The 21,510-nt window shown below is 36.3% G+C and overlaps 1 protein-coding gene across 1 annotated transcript; it reads left to right on the forward strand.

Moving 5' to 3' along the window:
* Window positions 1–2,129: 2,129 nt before the first annotated feature.
* Window positions 2,130–2,708, forward strand: LOC137945553 (B3 domain-containing protein At1g32030-like). Its single transcript, XM_068791491.1, has one exon. The coding sequence runs from the start codon at window positions 2,130–2,132 to the stop codon at window positions 2,706–2,708; it is 579 nt and encodes a 192-aa protein (XP_068647592.1).
* Window positions 2,709–21,510: the final 18,802 nt, after the last annotated feature.

The raw sequence follows: 21,510 nt of genomic DNA on the forward strand, positions 1-21,510 counted from the left end.
TCTTCAGTGCTCTGCAATTCTTCTTTATGTGACTAAACTTACCACAATTCCAGCATTCCACATTCCTTTTGAATTTGGACTTACTTCTAGCATTCCTTGACTTCCCTTTACAATTGCCCTTGTTGGAATTCCTCTCGAAGTTCTTGCCCCTAGTATCGATATTTAGGCAAAATTAAATATCGACGATTATCTAGAGTCCTTGTTACGAACTTCTTCGGCAAGAATGGTATCCCGAACATCATTAAAGATCAACTTCCTATCGCCTACAAAGTTACTGACTGCAATCCTCATAGGCTCCCAACAGTTTGGTAGAGATGCCAAAAGAATTAAAGCACGAACCTCATCATCAAATTTAATTTGAACAAAGGTCGATTGGTTGGCAATCGTGCTAAACTTATTCAAATGTGATGCCACTGATGTTTTTTTGTCATATTTAAATTGAAGAGTTTTTTCATGAGATGTATCTTCTTATTTGCGGAATACTTCTCATACATGTCGGACAAAATTGTCATCATCCCCTCTATGGTTTTCTCTGATGCCACGTTGTGAGTGGTGTTCTTCGATAATGTTAACCGGACTACTCCTAACACCTGTCTATTGACGAGATTCCACTCATCATTTTTCATACCTTTTGGTTTCATATCCAGAAGTGGTGCGTGTAGCCTTTTACTGTACAAATAATCTTCCATCTGCAACCTCTAGAATGCAAAATCCATACCATCGAACTTATTGATTCTAAGTGTCGATCCTTCTCTATCAGTCATTGCTGTCAATCACAAACCAAAGCTCTGATACTACTTTTTTAGAATTAGACGCCCTAATTCCAAACCAACAAAAACAATAATAATAATCGCGGAAGAAAGGAAAATAAGCACAAAAAACACATCAAAATTTATACAGGTTCGACTCAAGGTGAGACTACGTTCTGTCTTCCACCGCTGCAGTAATCCATTATAAAAATGAAATAGTTTACAAGAGAAATTACACACACTTACAAGTATTTTTTTCTCTAACCTCTCTTGTCTGCAACTAATGATGCTCCTCGGATAATTGAACTAATAGCAACGCCTAAAATATAAAGAGTAAACTAGGGCACAGAAAAAAAAGATAGTTAGAGGGAAACAACTTGAACAGGAGCCACCTTGATCGCTTTTATTGGTTGCTCTCTGTGTTTGGGTTGGTGGGATTCTTGAATTATCTCTACTGGGCGAAGAGATATGTTTATAGGCAAAATCTTCTTGAAGCCAGGGATTGAAACTTGAAATTGCTCCTGCTGAAGCTTACATTATTGTACAAAGATTCTGCCAAGATTACATTTTGATCTCTTCCATCCATAGCTCTCACTCTTCGAGCACTTTTTTCGTTTCACCGGAGTCTCGCTCATAATTCATAATCTAACAAAATCTAAACACAATGTAAACTTAGAGAAAACAATGGGAAGATTCCTTCAATCACTTGGAACTCGAAATGAGCCTCAATTGCCTCCAATCACCCAAAATTGGCACATAACTAATGAGAGAAAAAATGGAAACTTTTTGACGTGGAGGTTGTCTCATTGCGTCTTTCCAATTGGCATTTTAAAAAATCGGAATAGTAGAAAAAAACACTGTGTCGCACTAGTTGTTTCTGTTTGGTAAACATCACTGTTGTGTAAGAAAAATCTGAGGAAGGATAGTCAGAGACATTATTAGCAAACCTAGAAAAAATATTGGCTAAAAACAAATAGTAGAGAGAAACTAATAAACCAAGAGAAATTCACAGCCACGAATCTTTTCTCAAAACGGAACTCCCATTGTTTTTTCTCTCTGCCGGATAATTATATTATTTCTATGATTTTTTGTGCGGTGTTATGGTAGATGATCTCCTTACTTCTTCTTTTCTGCGTTTTTGTTTTCTATTCTGACGATGTTTTGTTTTTTCAACAGTTCTCTACTCTTGCTGCATCAGCATATCGATTAGTGGCCAATAAACATCAACATCCCAGTGTAAGTCTAGTTCTCCAGACCCGTCAGGAGATCGACTTCGGCGATAATTTATTCGTTCCTCTCAGCAGTAATTTGTCGCGTTGCAAGATCAAAAGCTATAAATAACTTCCCCTTTCTCTCCGGTTTCCTTCATCGGAGACTGAGATGGCAGAGAGTGGGACAGGAAAGCGAGAGCTCGTTACAGACGAAGAAGCCGACTTACTGGCGTTTCTTGAGAAGAAGAGGCTGAAGCTAGAAGAGGAAGAGCGGCAGCCGAAGAGGAGAGCCGCACCGGAGTTGCTGCAATCACTTGCTATGCTGTACAGCGATTTCACTGAGCCCGTATGGCTCGGCCAAAAGAGGCTGACCAGGATAGACATTCACCCCCATTATCAGAGGTTTTTAATCCTTCGTTCCGTTGTGCAAAAGCTGAAGCCTCTCCTGACGTGTTGGGAGAGAGGTGAGATCGAACCCGACGATGGTCCGGGCATTTACGTCCCCGTGATGGATCCCTTAGGGTGGCGTAGGGAGCTGAAGTTGAAGCGGTGGCCGAGTCTGGCGCAGTGGGCTCTCATTCAAGGCTGGCAGGTGCTCGTTGATGTCAACGAGCTACGGGAAGGAGACCATATTCTCATCTGGGAGTACCGCCATGGCCCCAACAACCAGCTCGGCCTCATACTTCAACGAATCCCTCTGTTGCTTTTCAACAAGAAGGACGACATGCATCAAGATTCAAGTCGATAGTGCGTGCGTAATTTTCTTTCTGAGTCGCTGTAATTTCGTCAGGTCTGTTGTAAGTTCTGAGTCACTGAAAATTCATTATGTTGGTTGTAGGGGAAAAAAAGACAGCGATGTATCAATCCCAATAGGAAAGTATTTGATAATAAAGTAAGGTTTAATGTATGTCAAACATGTAGCAGATTCATAGCTTACATTTTCTTCAATAATCTTTTGGATTACCTTCTCTCAAAAGTGTTCAAACTCAAACAAAATAGTGAAAGAAGTCAGTCATGTCGTCTTCATTACTATTTTCTTCAATATTCTTATTCATAGAGTGCTAATCGTATTCAATCCATTGCTTCAACTTGCCTATTTTTGTCTGTGTTCATTTCAGAGTTGTTGTTGGACTTTGTTAGTGCACATGATCTTTCTGGGGACAAAAATATTTCTTGAAAAGATAAGATTCAAGTGGTGAAGTTTTCTTGGACGCCCCCAATGCCTTGTAAGAGCTCAACACCTCGATCCTCCCGTTCCTGCTCCAAGAACTTTTTTTACCAGAGTGGTTCTAGCCTTCAAGAAGAAAGAAGAGAAAGACTTTTTTTACCTGGACTTGTTACATATGTAGTTGTTTCGGTTGTCTCTTTTCTTCTTATTTTTTTTTGTTTTCTCCTTACTCTCTTTCATTTTACCGTTCGTTTCTGAGTACCCAGAAAGCGATCAAGGATTTAACCCAACCTCTTCTTTCTTCCTTTCTTTCTCTTTTTTCCTGAAACCATGCAAACGTTTAGTTTCTTTCCCTTCTTCTCCTCCTTGTTTCTTCTATGTTTTAATTTTGTTAGTTCTTCATTTTTATTTTTATTTTCTTTTTCTCCTTCTTTAAGATGGTAAACGCTGTTTTTAGGCGAAACAGACCAAGTTCAATCTCTCGCACCTTCCGTATTCTACAAAGGTTATAACTCTTCAGGCAAAATGCAGTTCTAGAGGTGGAATTGGTTGAGCATGAGGTGTTGAATGTTGAGTTCTTCCTGGCCGCACGAAAGGAGGCAATAATACTATCGGACTCCATATCTCGCTCTTCTTCTAGAAGGCTAGAACCACTATCGTAAAAAAATATTCTTGGAGCAGGAATGGGAGGATTGAGGTGTTGAGTGTAAGACAACGATATCTAAAATCCAAATCTAGAATTTACATCATGCTAGAATATCAAGATTAACGCTTTCGGAATAAATACCTGGATCCATTATGAACGATTGCCTATTATTGCAGAATTACTACGACAATCGATAGGAATGGATGAATGGCGTTCTGATCTTCCTCAACTAAATCTCCTATATTCGTTTTGGGATTGTCGTCTCTCTTCCGGATGGGGAGAAGGGAAACCGTGTTTCGATTTAGTCTCTCGGGGACCATAACCATAATGTCTATTTATATTACTTAATCAGGATTACCATAATTCCCTAATTAAAGGCAATATTGGTATCTACTCAATTGGCCCATATTCCAATTTTAGTAGTCTATGGATTTACCAAAATTAGACCACTTAATTTCTGCCCATTCCATTAAATAGTAAATATAATTTAATATGTTGACCAAATTAGAATAGGAAATGTGTGCTTCCTAACAATCTCCCACTTGGGTTACATATCATTCCTGAAACAATTATATCACAAATTCTTTAGGTGCGCATCTGTATACTATTAATAATGGAACCATCTTATATATTAATAATGGAACCACCACGACTTTCATCACAATACAGTCGTGACTAAACCACGATGATCACTATACTAATACACTCAATGACATAGATCAAATATGGATGATTAGCATGGAAATTACATGCAATGTGATATCAGCCTTGCCTATTTCCAACTGGTCCTTCTTTAGCCTTTAGTGAAATCTTTCCAAAGTCTTTAATGCAATGCGAACAATACACATAGAAAAACACAAGCAAGTTTAGAAATAAAATCATAAGCAACCAATATAAAATTTTAATAACTCAATGTCCAAAACAAACATATAGTACAAAAATGACTCCCACTAAACCAAGGTATCCTCAGAAATAACGGCCATATGAGCAGTGTGCTCATGAAAGACTTTAAGTGTTAAGCCCTAGGTTAATGGGTCTGCTAACATAGAACTGGTCCCTATATGTTCTATAGAAATTTGTCTATCTTGAACTCTCTCCTTAACAATTAGAAACATGATTTCGATAAACTTCGATTCGTCGAGCTCCTGTTGTTGTTGGAATAAAGTACTGTCGAGTTATTGTCACAATAAATTTTTAATGGTCTGTCAATGTCATCTACCACTCGTAGCCCAGTGACAAATTTACTCAACCATATCCCATGGTTGGACGCCTCATAACAACCAATGAACTCTGCAACCATGGTTGAAGAAGCTATGAGAGTCTGCATAGCAGACTTCCATGAGATAGCACCTTCACTCAACATAAAGATGTAACCTCATGTGGAGCGTTTGCTATCTTGGCATCTAGTAAAGTCGGAGTCAGATAACCCAATGATCTATAAATTGTCTGATCTCTGATAAGTAAGCATGTAGTCATTTGTTCTCCTCAAATAACGCATCAAGCTTTTGGCTGCCTTCCAATGTTGCATACTTGGATCACTCAAATATTTGCCCAATACTCCTACTATAAATGCTATGTCAGGATGACTACAAACTTGAATGTACATTAGACTCCCTACTACTGATGTATAGGGAATTTTTTGCAGCTCTTTTCTTTCATGATCATTATTAGGGCACTGTTTGAGACTAAACGTGTCCCATTTAGCGATGGGTGTGTTTCCAGGTTTACTATCTTTCATGCTAAATCTGCTTAATTATCGATATAACTCTTTTGTGACAACCTAAAGATACCTTGAGAACGATCTCTAAGTATCTGAATACCTAATACAACAGAGGCATCACCAATATTTTTCATCTCGAATTTCTTCGTCATAAATTTCTTGGTTTCGTGCAGTAAGCCTAGATCGCTACTAGCGAACAGAATGTCATCGACATATAATATCAAGAAGATGTATTTATTCCCACTGAACTTATGATATACACAGTCATCAACAACATTCACCTCAAAACCATACGAGGTGATGACTTGATGGAACTTGTGATACCATTGACGGGAAGCCTGTTTGAGACCATAGATGGATTTTTTGAATTTACAGACCATAGACTTTGGATCTCTATATACAAAGTTTTTTGGTTGTACCATATAAATCGTCTCATCAATGTCTCCATTGAGAAATGCAGTTTTGACATCCATCTAATATAGATCTAGATCTAAATGAGTCACTAGTGCCATTATTGTTCTAAAATAGTTTTTCAAAGATACCAGAAAGAAAGTTTCTTTATAGTATGCCTTCCTTTTGAGTAAAACCTTTAGCGAGTAGACGAGTCTTATATCTCTTGACATTGCCCTTTTGGATCCCTCTTAGTTTTAAATATCCATTTACAACCAATGGACTTTGCACCTTTAGGCAACTCGATGAGATCGCAAAAGTCATTGTCTTTCATAGACTTCATCTCATCCTTCATGGCATCAATCCACTATTGAGTGTTAGAACTGCGCAAGGCTTGACAAAAGTTGATCGGGTCATCTTCTGTCAATCTGATGCCATCCTCATATTCTTGGAAAAAGATGATATAATCATCTGGAATTACATTTCTCTTCTCCCTAGTGGATCTCCTTAATGACACTTCTTGAGGTTGTTGAGTTTGTTCTAAAGGTGGTGCTTGAGGGATCGTAAAACTTATAGCCCCAAGAGCGTTCAACGTAACTAACGAAATAATAGTTAACCATCCTTGAGTCCAGTTTTCTTTCATGTGGCCTATAAGGTCGTGCCTTAGCTGGACAACCCCAATTGTGTAAGTGCCCAATGCTAGGCTTCTTACCTGTCCAAAGCTCATAGGGGGTTTTGGCAACTGCTTTGCTTGGTACCCTGTTAAGGACTGTGGTCTTTAAAGCTTCTCCCCAAAGTGACTCTGGCAAGGAGGAATGATTGATCATACTCCTTACCATATCCTTAAGAGTTCGGTTTCGTCGCTTTGCAACACCGTTCATGCCAAGTTTGCCCGACATGGTGTATTGTTCAAGAATTTCATCCGACACAAGCCTCTGAATTCTATGTTTAGAGATGTGTCCTAAACGTTTTATGCCATAATGTGGCGGAACTCTAACTTAATTTTCTCTTCATCCACACAAACTTGTTTGCGGTATTTCTCTGTAGGAACTAACAAGACCAAGCATATACAAATTATCAATTAAGGGACAGAAACCAACAAAATTTGAATTTTGCTAGAGACTAACTTTATTATTTCTAAAAGAACAAGAAAAACCTGATTTGTTCAAAACAGAAATAGAAATTAAATCCCTCCTAAAAGACGGTGCAACAAATGTCTCAATAAATCAAAATACAACCCAGTGTTTAATTGTAATATGTTAGTCCCTATAGCCTCTACCACAACTTTATTGTCGTCACCCACAAACATGAACTTTTCAACATCACTTGGTGGTTGGCTCCACAGGAAACCCTACAAATACATACTTATGTGAGTGGTAGCACCAGAATCCACCTACCAAGTATTTTTAGGTACATAAGCTAAATTAATTTCAGAACAAACTAAAGTTAGAGGCTTACTGTTCCCTGTTTTCTTAGTGTGTAAGTCTAGTTTTGATTAGTTTCTTAGTTGGGATGCAGTTCTAATATGAGAAGGTTAGTTCTATTTCGAGTTTTTGTTTCTACTTGTGTTTTGAGTTCTATTGAGGATGATACTTTGTTGTTGTGGAAACTAGGATGATGCCGGAAATTTCAAAACGACAAGATGATACTCGCAACCGTCTATCAAATCTCTTTATTTTGCGTATCTCGTTTTTTTAAACGGAGAAAGAGATAAAGTTGGGGCAGACGGTGCACACGTTCTCACGAATGAAAAGCTACCGAAAACTTCTTATCACTTTCTCCCACTCCATCTCTATTTTAAACGAAGTTTTTATAAGTTGGAACTTATGAAAAATGTATTTGATGTTTTATAATTTGATATTTAATATTTAATATTTAATATATTTTAATGTTTTTTATGATTGTTATAAAATCCATACTTAACTTAATCGATTCTAATAAAATAAAAACCGAGGAATAGTCAAAACATGATTAATCTAATCAAATTTAGATCAATTACCAATTGACTTATATAAGTTAAAGTAGTAATTACATTACATTCTAACCTTGCTTGTGTCTTAGCAAGGGAGAATGTGTCTCCCTTGAAAGACGCGTATAGGGTTGAGGTAAAGTATAAATTAATATATTTTTTCTCTTGTGTCGAGTTATATTATTTCTTTTGGAAAGATAACATTAGAGAAAGGTTGTCATGGATTGAGTTTTTGCAAACCTAACCCCAACCGATCCAAATTTTCCTTTCATGAGTTCAGTTTTTTTTTTTAACAAAGACAATTTTTTAAAAGTTAGAAAGTCATATTTCCTCATTATAAATTTTAAATATTAATGTTGTAAATCTCCCTTATTTCAAATTTTCTTACTTGAATATTTTATTTCCAAATTGGTCAAGTTGTGTTAAAAAATAATTATCTTACAAGACGATTTTTGTTATATATTATTATATCCTATCTAAAACTTTCGTTATTAGTTTTTTTTTTTGTAAATTTTCTCAATCATGCATATTCGTAGATGAATTATTTTTTGTCTTCCTCTTGAATCAAACCTGGTTACTTTTTCTCCATTTAAAAACGCCTCATTTTAATTGAAGTATGAAAATTTCTATCTTTTTATTTACACCCATTTCCCCCTCCCCTTTTTCATCTTTTTTTCTTGTCAAGTGTATGTCTCAAGAGATTGTGACACATGGTAAAGTCAATAAATAAATAAATAATTTGTATTAGATAAAATTAATTAATTTTTTGCACCAAAAATTATTTTATATTTAGCATATGTGAGACCTCCATCCGATTGTTCATCTCAATGTATAGATGATGGTTAAAGAATGAGGAATAAAACCACACACATGTAATAGTTTGCGGGTCCTCCATCCGGTTTCACTACTGATCCGAGTTGGGTCCGATAAAGACGTCATCGTCCTCATCTTCCTTGAGGAGGAGACGGCGAAAACTGAGATGGGTCTTGCGAGATTGAAGAGAACCCAGTAGAACCAAGAGAAAGAAAAATGGAAATACTCATGAGATACCCAAAGGCCTCTCGTTGGATTTCTTGCGCCTCTCGTAGTCGCCGAGCATGGACCGATGCCCTTTCGCTGAGGTGGGACCTCTATCCAATTTCTCAATTGATCCGAGCTGGGACAAATAAAGTTGTCATCCTCCTCTTCTTCCCACTGGAGAAGCTCCCCTCCACGGTCCAACAAAATTTATGAGCTCGTATGGCAAGATTGGAGAAGAACGTTGCTGCATCGGAAAGCACTCGAGCGATAGAGCTGCTAGTGCCAAGATACACTATCATGAATTAAGGGGGGGTTAGTCAACATGGCTCAGGACATGATATTCATGGCCATTGTTAGTCAACATGACTCAGGACATGATCTTCATGCGCATTACTCAGTTCATGTCCTGAGGTCGTTAGGGAACGCCAAACTTCATGTCATGTACATGATCATCCATGACTCAAGAGATCATGTCCCAAGAGTAAACGGCGAAAAGTGCTTTTTGCCAAATTTTGAGAATCATGTACATGACTCACGCGTGGGGCTCTCTCTGCCGCACACCGTCTCGCTCATTTATGCTCATTTCGTTCCCGCACCCTTCTCTTGTTCCCGCAGCCCCTCTCTCGTCTCCACCGTCCCTCTCCGGTTTCCCTCTCTACGGCCTCTCCCTCTCGACCACCATTGTAGAGTACGGGAAACCGAGAGGCTCTGCAACAAAGATCAAGAGGGAGAGGAGAGGGAGGCAGGCCTTCCTCCCTCGGCGATGACTTCTCTTCTCTCTCGGCATTCCTCTCCTCCCCCCTCCCCCGTCGGCCATCCTCCCTCTCGACCTCCGTCGCAGAGCATGGGAGGTCGAGCATCTGTTGTAGAGCTTCTCGACCTCCCTCTCTTCTCTCTCTTGATGTACCGTCGGAGCGCCGCCTCTGTCAGCGTTGCTCGCCACCGTCGCCGTCGTCGTTGCCCGCTGGCTCGCCGCTGAGGAAGACGACGATGGTTTATTTTTTCCTAAGTTAGGAAAAATTAAACTATCGTCATGAAAATCATTAATTTATAAATTTTATTTATAAAAATAATTATTTTTTATTTAATATAATTATTTTATAATTACTATATTAAAATGGTGATTTAATAGTCATAATTAAAATATTGTTAAAATAAATATTTGATAAATTATTTTGGCATGATTATCCGATTGCTATAATTAATTAAACCAATGGTTTTAAATTTTGTGATAATATATTATTAATTAGTAATACATAAAATATATTATGTAAAAAGATATATTGTGTTAAAGTTATGATTAGATCAATTTTTTTCTCTTAAATCATTTATTTTTAGGTTAAAGTATATCATATGTTATTAATAAATTAATAACTCAACGTATTAATGTCGTTTTTATTATTTATAACGTTATTTATTTATTATTTTTAATTAATCATGTGCGTATTTCATTGGCTCATGTAATTACCATATTAATGCATAATAAAATATCTAATTCAATTAATAAATATATTAATATATTTAATTATACATTAAATAACTTATTCATGTAGTAATAATGGTTGTTTTACTTAATTTGGGGTTTAAAGATTATGTTGTAATTTAGTGTCCCGTAAGGGTTAGGGATTCTCTTGTTTTTTATGTTTTTCTCATGTTGGGGCACTAACACTGGAAACTGTTTTCCAGTGCACATCAAGTCGTCAACACTAACACCAAGTGCGAAGTTGATCTTCATGTACATGACTGACATGATCTTGAAATTCAAATATCTATTTGGGGGATTAACCCCCCCTAAGAAAGCCAACATGAACTTGAAATTCAAAGATCTATTTGGGGGACTAACCCCCCCTAAGAAAATATCTATTTACATTTATAATCACATGACGGGAAAAACTAATTGTTACTATTGTTTTAATTTATTATAGTAGATGTTTGTCGGAGGGGTTCATGTCTGTTGTGTGGGAGGATATGAGGATGGGTTAACGCCGCAAGTGCCAACAAAAAGAGCAGATCTATCGGACGTGAACAGAGACATGAAGGAGAGCTTCTTTCCCATCTACAATAAAAAAACAATAATAAAAAAAAAAAACAGAAGAAACAATGGAGAAAAGCCGAAAAGAAACAGAAACTGAAAAATACAGAAACGGAAGAAAAGAGAAGAAAGGGATTAAGTGAAGAGGGTAAATTTTATCGGACGCCTCCAATGCCTTGTAAGAGCTCAATGTTAGGAAACCCACGTTTCCTATTCTAATTTGGGTTACATATTCAATTATATTTACTATTTAATGGAATGGAGTAAAGATTGAAGACGACCTCCAATATGCACAGGAAAGAAATTTTTTTTAAAAAACTTAGGTTCGGTTTCATTTAAATAACGAGTCGACTCAGACCGGTTAGGAAGGATCGGGCTAGTTGAGACTAGTCGGACTGATTGACACAATTCAGATAATTAAGGGTGGAATCGGGCGGGTTGCGTTGGCTTGCCTGTTCAAATTCGTTGTGTCAACTCACCTAAGAGAGGATCGACCGGACTCAGTTCTCATAATTAAATTTTTGCGCTAGCAAGGATTCCAACCAGCACTCTCCCTTCAGTTCAGGTGCCAGTGACCATTAGCCCCACTAGCATTCTTGTGTAAATTCTTATTGTCATTTTGCTCAATTGGTCTAGTATTTTCAATCAAATTGATTGAAGCTACATATTGCCAAAGTAACCTCTGTAGTGTAAATTAATTTGACTAAAAATACATAGATGTTTGTGCAGAGTTATTAATGCAAACTGTGCTCGGCCCAAAGTAAGACAGTTTGGCCAAATCAACGACGTGCCTGTGATGATAAATGTGTGACAATTATACAGATTTTTCATGTGAACAATAGTCAGTCCTAAGAAAGGCTTGTTTGACAGAACTGATTGTCAGTATTTGATAATTGCACTAAGAGTACCACTTACAGTTAATTTCTCTGTCCAAAGACTATGAATTAATGTTGTAATAAGTATCTTGAGATGGGTCCCCAAATTTGGATTGTTTGAACATTACTTGTTTTTTTTTTTTATTTGACATGCTAGTTAATGTGAGCATACTTGTTTATTTTGTTCTATATACAATTTTTGTTGCTACTGCTACAAATGTTTCTACCCAAATCAGCAACATCCCAATGTTGAGCGGGTCGAACTTTACGGCCTGGAAAGATACAATGGAAATTGTCCTCAGTTGTATGGATTTGGATCTTGCACTTCAGGCAGAACAACCCACTTCTACTCCGAAAAACCCCATTGAGGTTAAAATTGAGAAGTGGGATCACTCTAACCGAATGTGCTTGATGATCATGAAATGCTCCATTTCGGAGGCGTTTCAGGGCTCTATTATTGAGAACAAGAGCTCTATGAAGTTCCTTGAGGAAATTGAGAAATTTTTTTCCAAGAATGAAAAGTCGAAGGCAAGTAGCTTTTTGGCTAAACTCATTTTGATGAAGTATAAGGACAAAGGGAACATAAGGGAGTACATCATGGAGATGTCTCATCTTGCATCAAAACTCAAGTCAATTAAGTTGGAGTTGTCTGAGGACCTGCTTGTGCACTTGGTTTTGATATCTCTTCCTGCACACTTTGGGCAATTCAAAGTGAGTTATAACACTCAGAAGGACAAATGGTCCCTCAATGAGCTTATATCTCACTGTGTACAAGAGGAAGAGAGGCAGTAGTGGGATAAGACTGAAAGTGCTTACTTGGCCTCGACCTCTTAGGACAAGAAGAAGAAGAGAGGTAAGGATGTTGTAGAAGGATCTTCTCAGATTAAGAAACAGAAGAAGCAGGATGAGGAGTTTTCCTGGTACTTCTGCAAGAAGTCGGGACACATGAAGAAGGAGTGTCCCAAGTATGCTGCCTGGTGTGTAAAGAAGGGTATGCCTCTAACTTTAGTTTGTTCTGAAATTAATTTAGCTTATGTACCTAAATATACTTGGTAGATGGATTCTGGTGCTACCACTCACATAAGTATGTCTTTGTAGGGTTGCCTGTGGAGCTGACCGACAAGTGATGCTGAAAAGTTTTTGCCCAAAGTGTGCAGGAAGTGATATCAAAACCAAGTGCACGAGCAAGTCCTCAGACAACTCCAACTTAATTGACTTGAGTTTTGACACGAGATGAGACATCTCCATGATGTACTCCCTTATGTTCCCTTTGACATTATACTTCATCGAAGCGAGTTGAGCCAAAAGGCTACTTGCCTCCGAATTTTCATTCTTAGCAAAATATTGCTCAATTTCCTCAAGGAACTTCTAGGCGCTCTTGCTCTCAACAATGGAACCCCAAAAAGCCTCAGAAAAGGAGCGTTTCATGTTCATTAAGCACATTCGGTTAGAGCGATCCCACTTCTCAATTTTAACCTCATTGAGGTTTTCCTGAGTAGAAGTGGGTTGTTCCGCCTGAAGTGCAAGATCCAAATCCATACAACTGAGGACAATTTCCACAATATTTTTCCAGGCCTTCAAGTTTGTCCCATTCAGCATTGGGATATTGCTGATTTGGGCAGAAACATTTGTAGCAGTAGCAACAAAAACTATATATAGAACAAAATAAACAAGTAAATTCACATTAACTAGCATGTCAAATAAAGAAAAATAAGACATGTTCCAACAATCCAAATTTTTGGACCCATCTCAAGATACCTATTACAACATTAATTCCTAGTATTTGGACAGAGAAATTAACTATAAGTGGCACTCTCAGTGCAATGATCAAATACTGATAATCACTTCTGTCAAACAATAGCCTTTCTTTGGACCGACTATTGTTCACATGAAAAGTCTTTATAATTATCACACATTTATCATCACAGGCATGTTGTTGATTTGGCCAAACTGTGTCTTCCTTTGGGCCGAGCACAGTTTGCATAAATAACTCCGTACAAACACCTATGTATTTTTAGTCAAATTAATTTACAATATAGAGGTTACTTTGGCAATATGTAGCTTCAATCAATTTGATTGAAAATACTAGACCAACTGAGCAAAATGACAATAGGAATTTTCACAATTGAAAAATCAACTTAAATATGCACATCATACAACTATATGCGCATGCATAAAAAATTCATATGAATGTAAATTGTATAAAAACAGATACTGCATTTTAATATATATGAAATGTTTTATGCAATGATAACACAAGAATGCCAGTGGGCCTAATGGTCACTGGCCCCTGAATTGAGGGAGTACACGGGTTGGAGTCCCCGCTAGCGCAAAAATTTGATTATGAGAACAGAGTCCGCTCAGTCCTCTCTCAGGTGAGTTGACACAGCGAATTTGAACGGGCGAGCCGACTTAGCCTGCCCGATTCGACCCTTAATGTCTGAATCGTGTCAATCCGTCTGACTAGTCTCAACTAGCTTGATCCTTCGCAACCGGTCCGAGTCGACTCATTTTTTAAATGAAACGAAACCTAAGTTTCAAAAAAAAAAAAAAACCATAATGTCTATTTATATTGCTTAATTAGGGTTCTCATAATTTCCTAATTAAGGGCAATATTGGTATCTACTAAATTGGCCCATATTCTAATTTTAGTAGTATATGGGATTACCAAAATTAGACCACTTAATGTTAGCCCATTCTATTAAATAGTAAATATAATTGAATATGTTGCCCAAATTAGAATAGGAAACGTGGGTTTCCTAACATTGAGCTCCTACAAGGCAATAGAGGCATCCAATAAAATTTACCCTCTTCACCTATTCTCTTCTCTTTTCTTCCGTTTTTGTATTTTTCAGTTTCTGTTTCTTTCCTGCTTTTCTCCCATTATTTCTTCTGTTTTGGTATTTTTAATCGTTCTTCATTGCAGATGGGTCGAGCTTGATTTAAATATTGAGCCGAACCGAGCCGAGCTTGATTTAAATATTGTTTCTAAATATTGTTTCTTCTATTCGAGCCGAGCCTCGTCTCGAGCCTAAAATTGTTATCGAGCTCGAGCCTAAAAATTTTAACCGAGCTCGAGCCGAGCTTCGAGCTGAACTCGAGCCTCAACATACATTTAAAAATTTTTAAAAAATATATATCAAATAAATTATATATAAAATTATACATACATTTTACATAAAATTGGACATGACCTCTACAAAAAATTAGGCATAACCTATATATATAATACATGTATAAGATTGAGGCATAACCTCTTCTTAAAATTGAGTATAATCTATGTATATAATACCTGTATAAAATTCGGCATGACCTCTACTTAAAATTGGGCATAATCAATATACATAATACCTGCACAAACACTCCATAAATACTCCATAAACACTCCATAAACACTCCATAAATACTCCATAAACACTCCATAAATACTCCATAAACATTCCATAAACACTCCATACATTCGATAAACACTCCATAAAATAGTCTAAACACTTTATACACTGCATAATATTATAAATAAACTTCATACAATAATCAAACACAACAAAATTAAATGAAATATCACTATCAATTTACAATCACCCAAATAAAAACTATAAATCCATTATAAAATTACAAACTATAATTGTTTCTCTTAATGCTAGAAAATAATATACGTCCCTACATGAGCAAAATCTCCACCTACGACAAAAACAAAAAAATAAAATTAGTTATTGTCAGATAAAAAAAATACTCTTCCATTACTAGTTACTTAATGTCGTTAAAAATATTAAAATTACCATGATGAGAGAAACATGAAAAATCATGTAGCTGGTAGCATTATCTCTACACTCTTCATCTCAGGCTGTAATCATAAAACAAAATTTTAATAAATAAAACTAAAAAATATACTAAAAAATATCATAATAAAGAATTGATCAAATAAATTCACCTTTTGATTTTTCTTTACACCGTGAAGAACCCGAATCCAATCACTGCCACAAATCAAAGCTTGAACTGTACTTGGTGCCAAGGAAGAACGATATGAGTCTATTACTCTACCACCAACACTAAATGTAGACTCTGAAGCTACTGTGGATATGGGAATTACAAGGATGTCTGCTGCCATCTTAGATAATACTCGAAATTTCATATGATTCACTTTCCACCATTCTAAAACATCAAAATCATATTGTGAAGTTTTCTCACAACTATATACACCTTCTTCAAGATAAATTTCCAATTCTGACCTTGGTGAATTAACTACATCCTTTTGTTTCATATAACTCATCAACTTTGACCAACCTAAACTTGATGAAGGCCTACGAGTTGTGGAAACACCCATAGAGCTACTAGTACTTGAAACAATCTCTTCATTTCTAATATCCACATTATATAAGGATACATATTCAACGTAGATCTCATATAAGGTGCATCGAACTAAATTTATATTCATTGTAGCTTCCACCATAGAATATATCACTGGAAAACACATTTCGATCAACTTTAATTTGACCCTTGGATCCAAAACTGAAGCAACAGCCATCAATAAATTGCATTCACCCTAATACTTCTCAAATTTCTCTTTCATTCTACTAACCATTGTCCTAATGAAAACATTTTCATTTGTAGAATGAAAATCCAGAACTTCTTTTACCCTATATACCTCACTAAGGTACAAATTAGAAGTAGGGTAGTCACTCCCAGAAATTATATTAGTAACTGCATTAAAAACTTCTAAAATCTCACACACCATGTCAACCTTTTCCCATTCATCAAAACTTGGCAAACAATCATATGTTGGTTCTCTAACTTTAAATCTAGAGAATGCATCTTTGAATTTTAATGCAGAAGACAACATGTCATAAGTGGAGTTCCAACGAGTTGGATAATCAATAACCAACCTCTTTTCACCAAGTTCTAATTGTTGTACAATTTCAGAAAAAGTGCGAAGTCTAGCCTCAGTCAGATTTATGAATTTGACACTTTCACGCACATTATCAATGATATCTTTAATCTGAACAAGACCATCTTGGACTAATAAGTTCAAAATATGAGCACAACAGCGCACATGAAACAACTTTCCACCACACACCAAATTTTTTTTTCCTTGAAAAATCTTGTTTCAAAACTCTGATACAAACATCATTATATGCAAACATCAACTGAAATACTAAAAACTTTATTTTCAATCTCCCACTCTTTCAAACACTTGTAAATAGCATCTGCTATATCAACGCCACGAGGAGGAGGAGGAACATGCACAAAAGTCAAGACTCGTTTTTGTAGCTTCCAATTACTGTCAATAAAATGCCCAGTAATAACCATGTATTCAATTTTTTGATTTTGAGACTTCCAAAGATCCGTGGTAAGACTAATCTTATTAATCTCTTTTAACAAAATTTTCAATTTCTTTTTCTGTGCCTCATACATCCATACACTCCTTCTTAATAGTCTTCCGAGATATTTTCTCATAATTCATATTTGCCATCTTCATTACAAAATTAAATCCCTCCTCTTCTACTATCATGAATGGATGCTCATGCATAAGAATCCAATGAGCAATGAGTACTCTCATTTTAGCTTGATCATAATTTCCTCCAAAATCCATAAAAGAAAGTCCAGATGGACTCTGATCAACATTAGACCCCGCTCCCACTGGTTGAAAGTTTAAGGTTTTTTGTTTTCTCATTGCCACTTTTCTACTAGTGTAACGTTTCAAATGTCGACTCATATGTGTGGTCACTCCACTACTAATTACACTCAAATTGATTTTACAATGAACACACTGAGCCTTTTTTGTACCATTAAGTGATACTTCTTTGAATTCCAACCACACATGAGACTTTTTTTGTCTTTTTGAAGTATGAGTAGAATCACCTTCATCCTCATTTATGGTAATTTCATCTGGGCCCACTTCTATGACAAAGGGTAGTGACTCTAGTGGAGTTGAGTCACTATTTATAGTCACAGTAGAACTAGTGTTAATTATTGATGTCAATTGAGGACGTGTTGACATTCTTACTTCTACAAAAAAATAAAATTACAAATTAAAAACATAAAGAAAAGAAAGTTATCCGAACAACAAAGATCCTACACATAATTTAAGATACTTGTTTATTCTTAGAGGAAGGTATGTGACATTGTGACAATCTGGAACGACCCTTGTCTTTCAATGCAGCGGGGTCTCTTTGAGCCAATAGCCCTGCACCCAATAGTTTCCAGTCCAATATACCGATCCTTTTTTTATATATAAATTTAAAAACTTCTAAGATAAAGAAATAAGCACACCAACATTCTCTTCTAATATTCTGATGAAATTCAACCTCAATATCAAGAAATTAATGATAAAAATGAAAAAAAAATCAACACTTACAGAACCCGAAAGTGTGTTCGCGGTTCAGGGATATCTCCAAAAGCCTTTCCAAGAATGAAGGAGCACTGCTGAAATGAAGCGAGAGTTAGAAATTTAGTAGGGTTAGGTCGGCGACAAAAAAAAAACATTAAATAAAAATCTTACCTCCCGTCGGACTGTCGCTTTCATCTCGTCAGCGAGGAAGAACTTCGGATGAAGAAATCGAAGAGGAAAGATAAAAATCGATTGTAAAAAAGAGATAATTTACATCTGTCTATATCTAACGTATCAATTCAATGAAATATGAACATTTGACAAGGTTTAGGCATCATATATCATCCAATGAGTAAATTTAAGACATCAAAGGTTCACACACAAGATCTCAATTTCCAAAAGATAGAAAAGGAACTATCAAATCACTTTTGCTAATACATCAAGCCATATAACATTTGAGAACAACAGTAGATATAAGTTCAATGAGAATTAAGAAAGAAGGACAAAAACTAACTTTTTTTATTCTTTTTTATAATAAAGAGAAGTTGGATGCAATTAAGAAAGCTCCTGATTCCATTAACTATAATAGAGTATTATTGAACAGAATATGTTATTAACAATCAAAATCATGAAATAAAATTCCATTGCTAAAATATATCAAGTAACAATTTGAATACCATTGTTGTTTATTGCTGAAATGTATGATAAACGTACAACATTTTATAAGAGGTCAGACACCTAAAAATAAGAAGGCAAAAAAGAAACAAGATCCCACAACATAAAAATATTTGAAAGTCTAGAAAATTAACTTCATTTATGAAGAACAATGGAATTTGAGCAAAAAAATCATTGACAACCAACCAACTATTTTCCAAACATTATAGCACTTGAGCTTAGTAAGTCATTCTGAGATATACAAAAACATAACAAATGACAAGGTGGGGGATTTTTCTCCCCCACCCTTCCTTTCCTTCTTGAATGTTAGCTCAGTATGAAGTTTCCTGGCTCTCAGCCAGCTAGAATGCAATTGATGGCACACTCAAGCAAAAAAAAAAATTAAGAGAATAAAATAGGTCAACCTTATACAATCTGTATAAAATGATCTTCTTACATTCTACCCTTAAATCAAGAACTCACTGTTTCAAAAAATCAAACAGTATCAACACTCAAAATCATGAAATAAAATTCATACCAGTTTTCTTCCAATGATTTCTTCCTGAGTGTACTTTGAACTGTCAAGTTGGAAATATCGAAAAAAAAAAGAAAAAACAGAGCTGAGTTTGCTTACAGAAACAGAGTGTGCCGTTCGGATATCCAAAAAGACTTTCCAATAATGAAGGAGCACTGCTGAGAAACGAAGCGAGAGTTAGAGATTTTTTAGGTTAGCTCGGCAACGAAAAAATAAAAATCTTACCTCCTTCCGTCGGACCGTCGTCTCGTCGGCGAGGAAAAACTTGGATGAAGAAATCGAAGAGGAAGAAGAGAAAGAAATCGTTGAGGAAGAAGAGACAGAAATCGTAGAGGAAGAAATCGAGGAATCGAAGAGGGAGAGGGAGAACGAGGGATTTGAAGACCAAATCCCCCATTTTCCCTGAATACCTGCCGACGGACAGGGATTTCCGCAAGAAATCACACTGAAACGGCATGGAAATGGCAGACGGAGGTATGGGTTTCGCAGATAGATTTCCCGAATCGAAGAGGTCTCCCGATCCCCGAATCACTCGTTATATTAACGAGTCGGCTCGTGAGCCGACGAGCCGAACCGGGCTCTGCTCGAGCTCGACTCGTTAATGTAAACGAGCCCATCCCTGAGTTCGAGCTCGGCTCGAACTCGAAATAAAATGTTTCGAACCGAGCCGAAACCGAGCCGAACTCGAGCTGCTTGAGAGCCGGCTCGGTTCGAAGCCACCCTTAGAAGAAACTCTCCGTCGCGTCTCTGTCACGTCCGATAGCTCTGCTCTGTTTGTTGGCACATGCGGCGTTAACCCATCCTCACATCCTCCCACACAACAGACTTGGACCCCTCCGACAAACATCTACTATAATAAATTAAAACAATAGTAACAATTAGTTTTTCCCGTCATGTGATTATAAATGTAAATAAATGCTTTCTTGATTCATGATAGTGTATCTTGGCATCAAGCAGCTCTATCGCTCGAGTGCTTTCCGACGCAACAATGTTCTTCTCCAATCTCGCCAGACGAGCTCATAAATTTTGTTGGACCACGAAGGGGAGCTTCTCCAGCGGGAAGAAGAGGAGGATGACAACTTTATTGGTCCTGGCTGGGATCAATTGAGAAATCGGATAGAGGTCCTGCCTCAGCGAAAGGGCATCAGTCCATGCTCGGCAACAACGAGAGGCGCAAGAAATCCAACGAGAGGCCTTTGGGTATCTCTTGACTATTTCCAGTTTTTCTTTCTCTTGGTTCTACTGTGTTCTCTTCAATCTCACCAGACCAGCAGAACAGCTCAGTTTTCGCCATCTCCTCCTGAAGGAAGATGAGTACGATGACGTCTTTATCGGACCCAAGTTGCATCAGTAGTGAAACCGGATGGAGGACCCGCAAACTATTACATGTGTGTGGTTTTATTCCTCTTCCTTTTACCATCATCCATACATTGAGATGAGCATAAATTATTTTTTCTTTTTCTATAAGAATACTAAGTTATTATATATAGTAAATATATACTAAGCAAATTAATATTTTGAAGTATATAATATTAAATATTTAAGTATTTACATAAATTTTTAGGTTTTCCTTCGTTGAGAAATTGTGTAGAGACATTGTTATCTTCTATCATTATTAAAATAAAAAATTAAAATAATAAGTGAAGCAAAAAATCTCTTAAATTCATATATACACATGCAACTGCTACCAGCATGACCTTTGATTTTTCTAAGATGAATATCTCTCTCTACAAAGATCAAAGTAAAAAAAAAAAAGTAGAAGAAAAGGACATGCCTATTAATGTGTAAATATAAAGATATAAAACAGTATAGTATAAAAATGGTAAATAACTTTAATGATAACGCATAAAATAAAATTATATAAGCTAAATATAAATTTATTTTTGGTGCAAAAAAATGATTAATTTTATCAAATAAAATTTATTTATTTATTTATTGACTTTACCATGTGTCACAATCTCTTGAGACATACACTTGCTAAAAAAAAAGATGAAAAGGGGGGAGGGACGGGATGGGTGTAAATAAAAATATAGAAATTTTCATACTTCAATTAAAATAAGGCACACAATGCACCTCTTCATACTTCCAAATAAATGAGGCATTTTTAGATGGATAAAAAGTAACGAGGTTTGATTCAAGAGTAAGACAAAAAAAAAAAAATTCATCTACGAACATGCATATTCGAGGAAACTTACAAAAAAAAACTAATAAAG

Source organism: Aristolochia californica, unplaced genomic scaffold, assembly GCF_029961685.1.
Source record: "Aristolochia californica isolate CCGP_79_NKW_82.1479 unplaced genomic scaffold, dmAriCali1.0.hap1 SCAF_1, whole genome shotgun sequence".
NCBI lineage: Eukaryota > Viridiplantae > Streptophyta > Magnoliopsida > Piperales > Aristolochiaceae > Aristolochia > Aristolochia californica.

What these genes read in the sequence shown, in the direction of transcription:
- LOC137945553 (XM_068791491.1), top strand. Translation starts at nt 2,130, where the DNA reads ATGGCAGAGAGTGGGACAGGAAAGCGAGAGCTCGTTACAGACGAAGAA.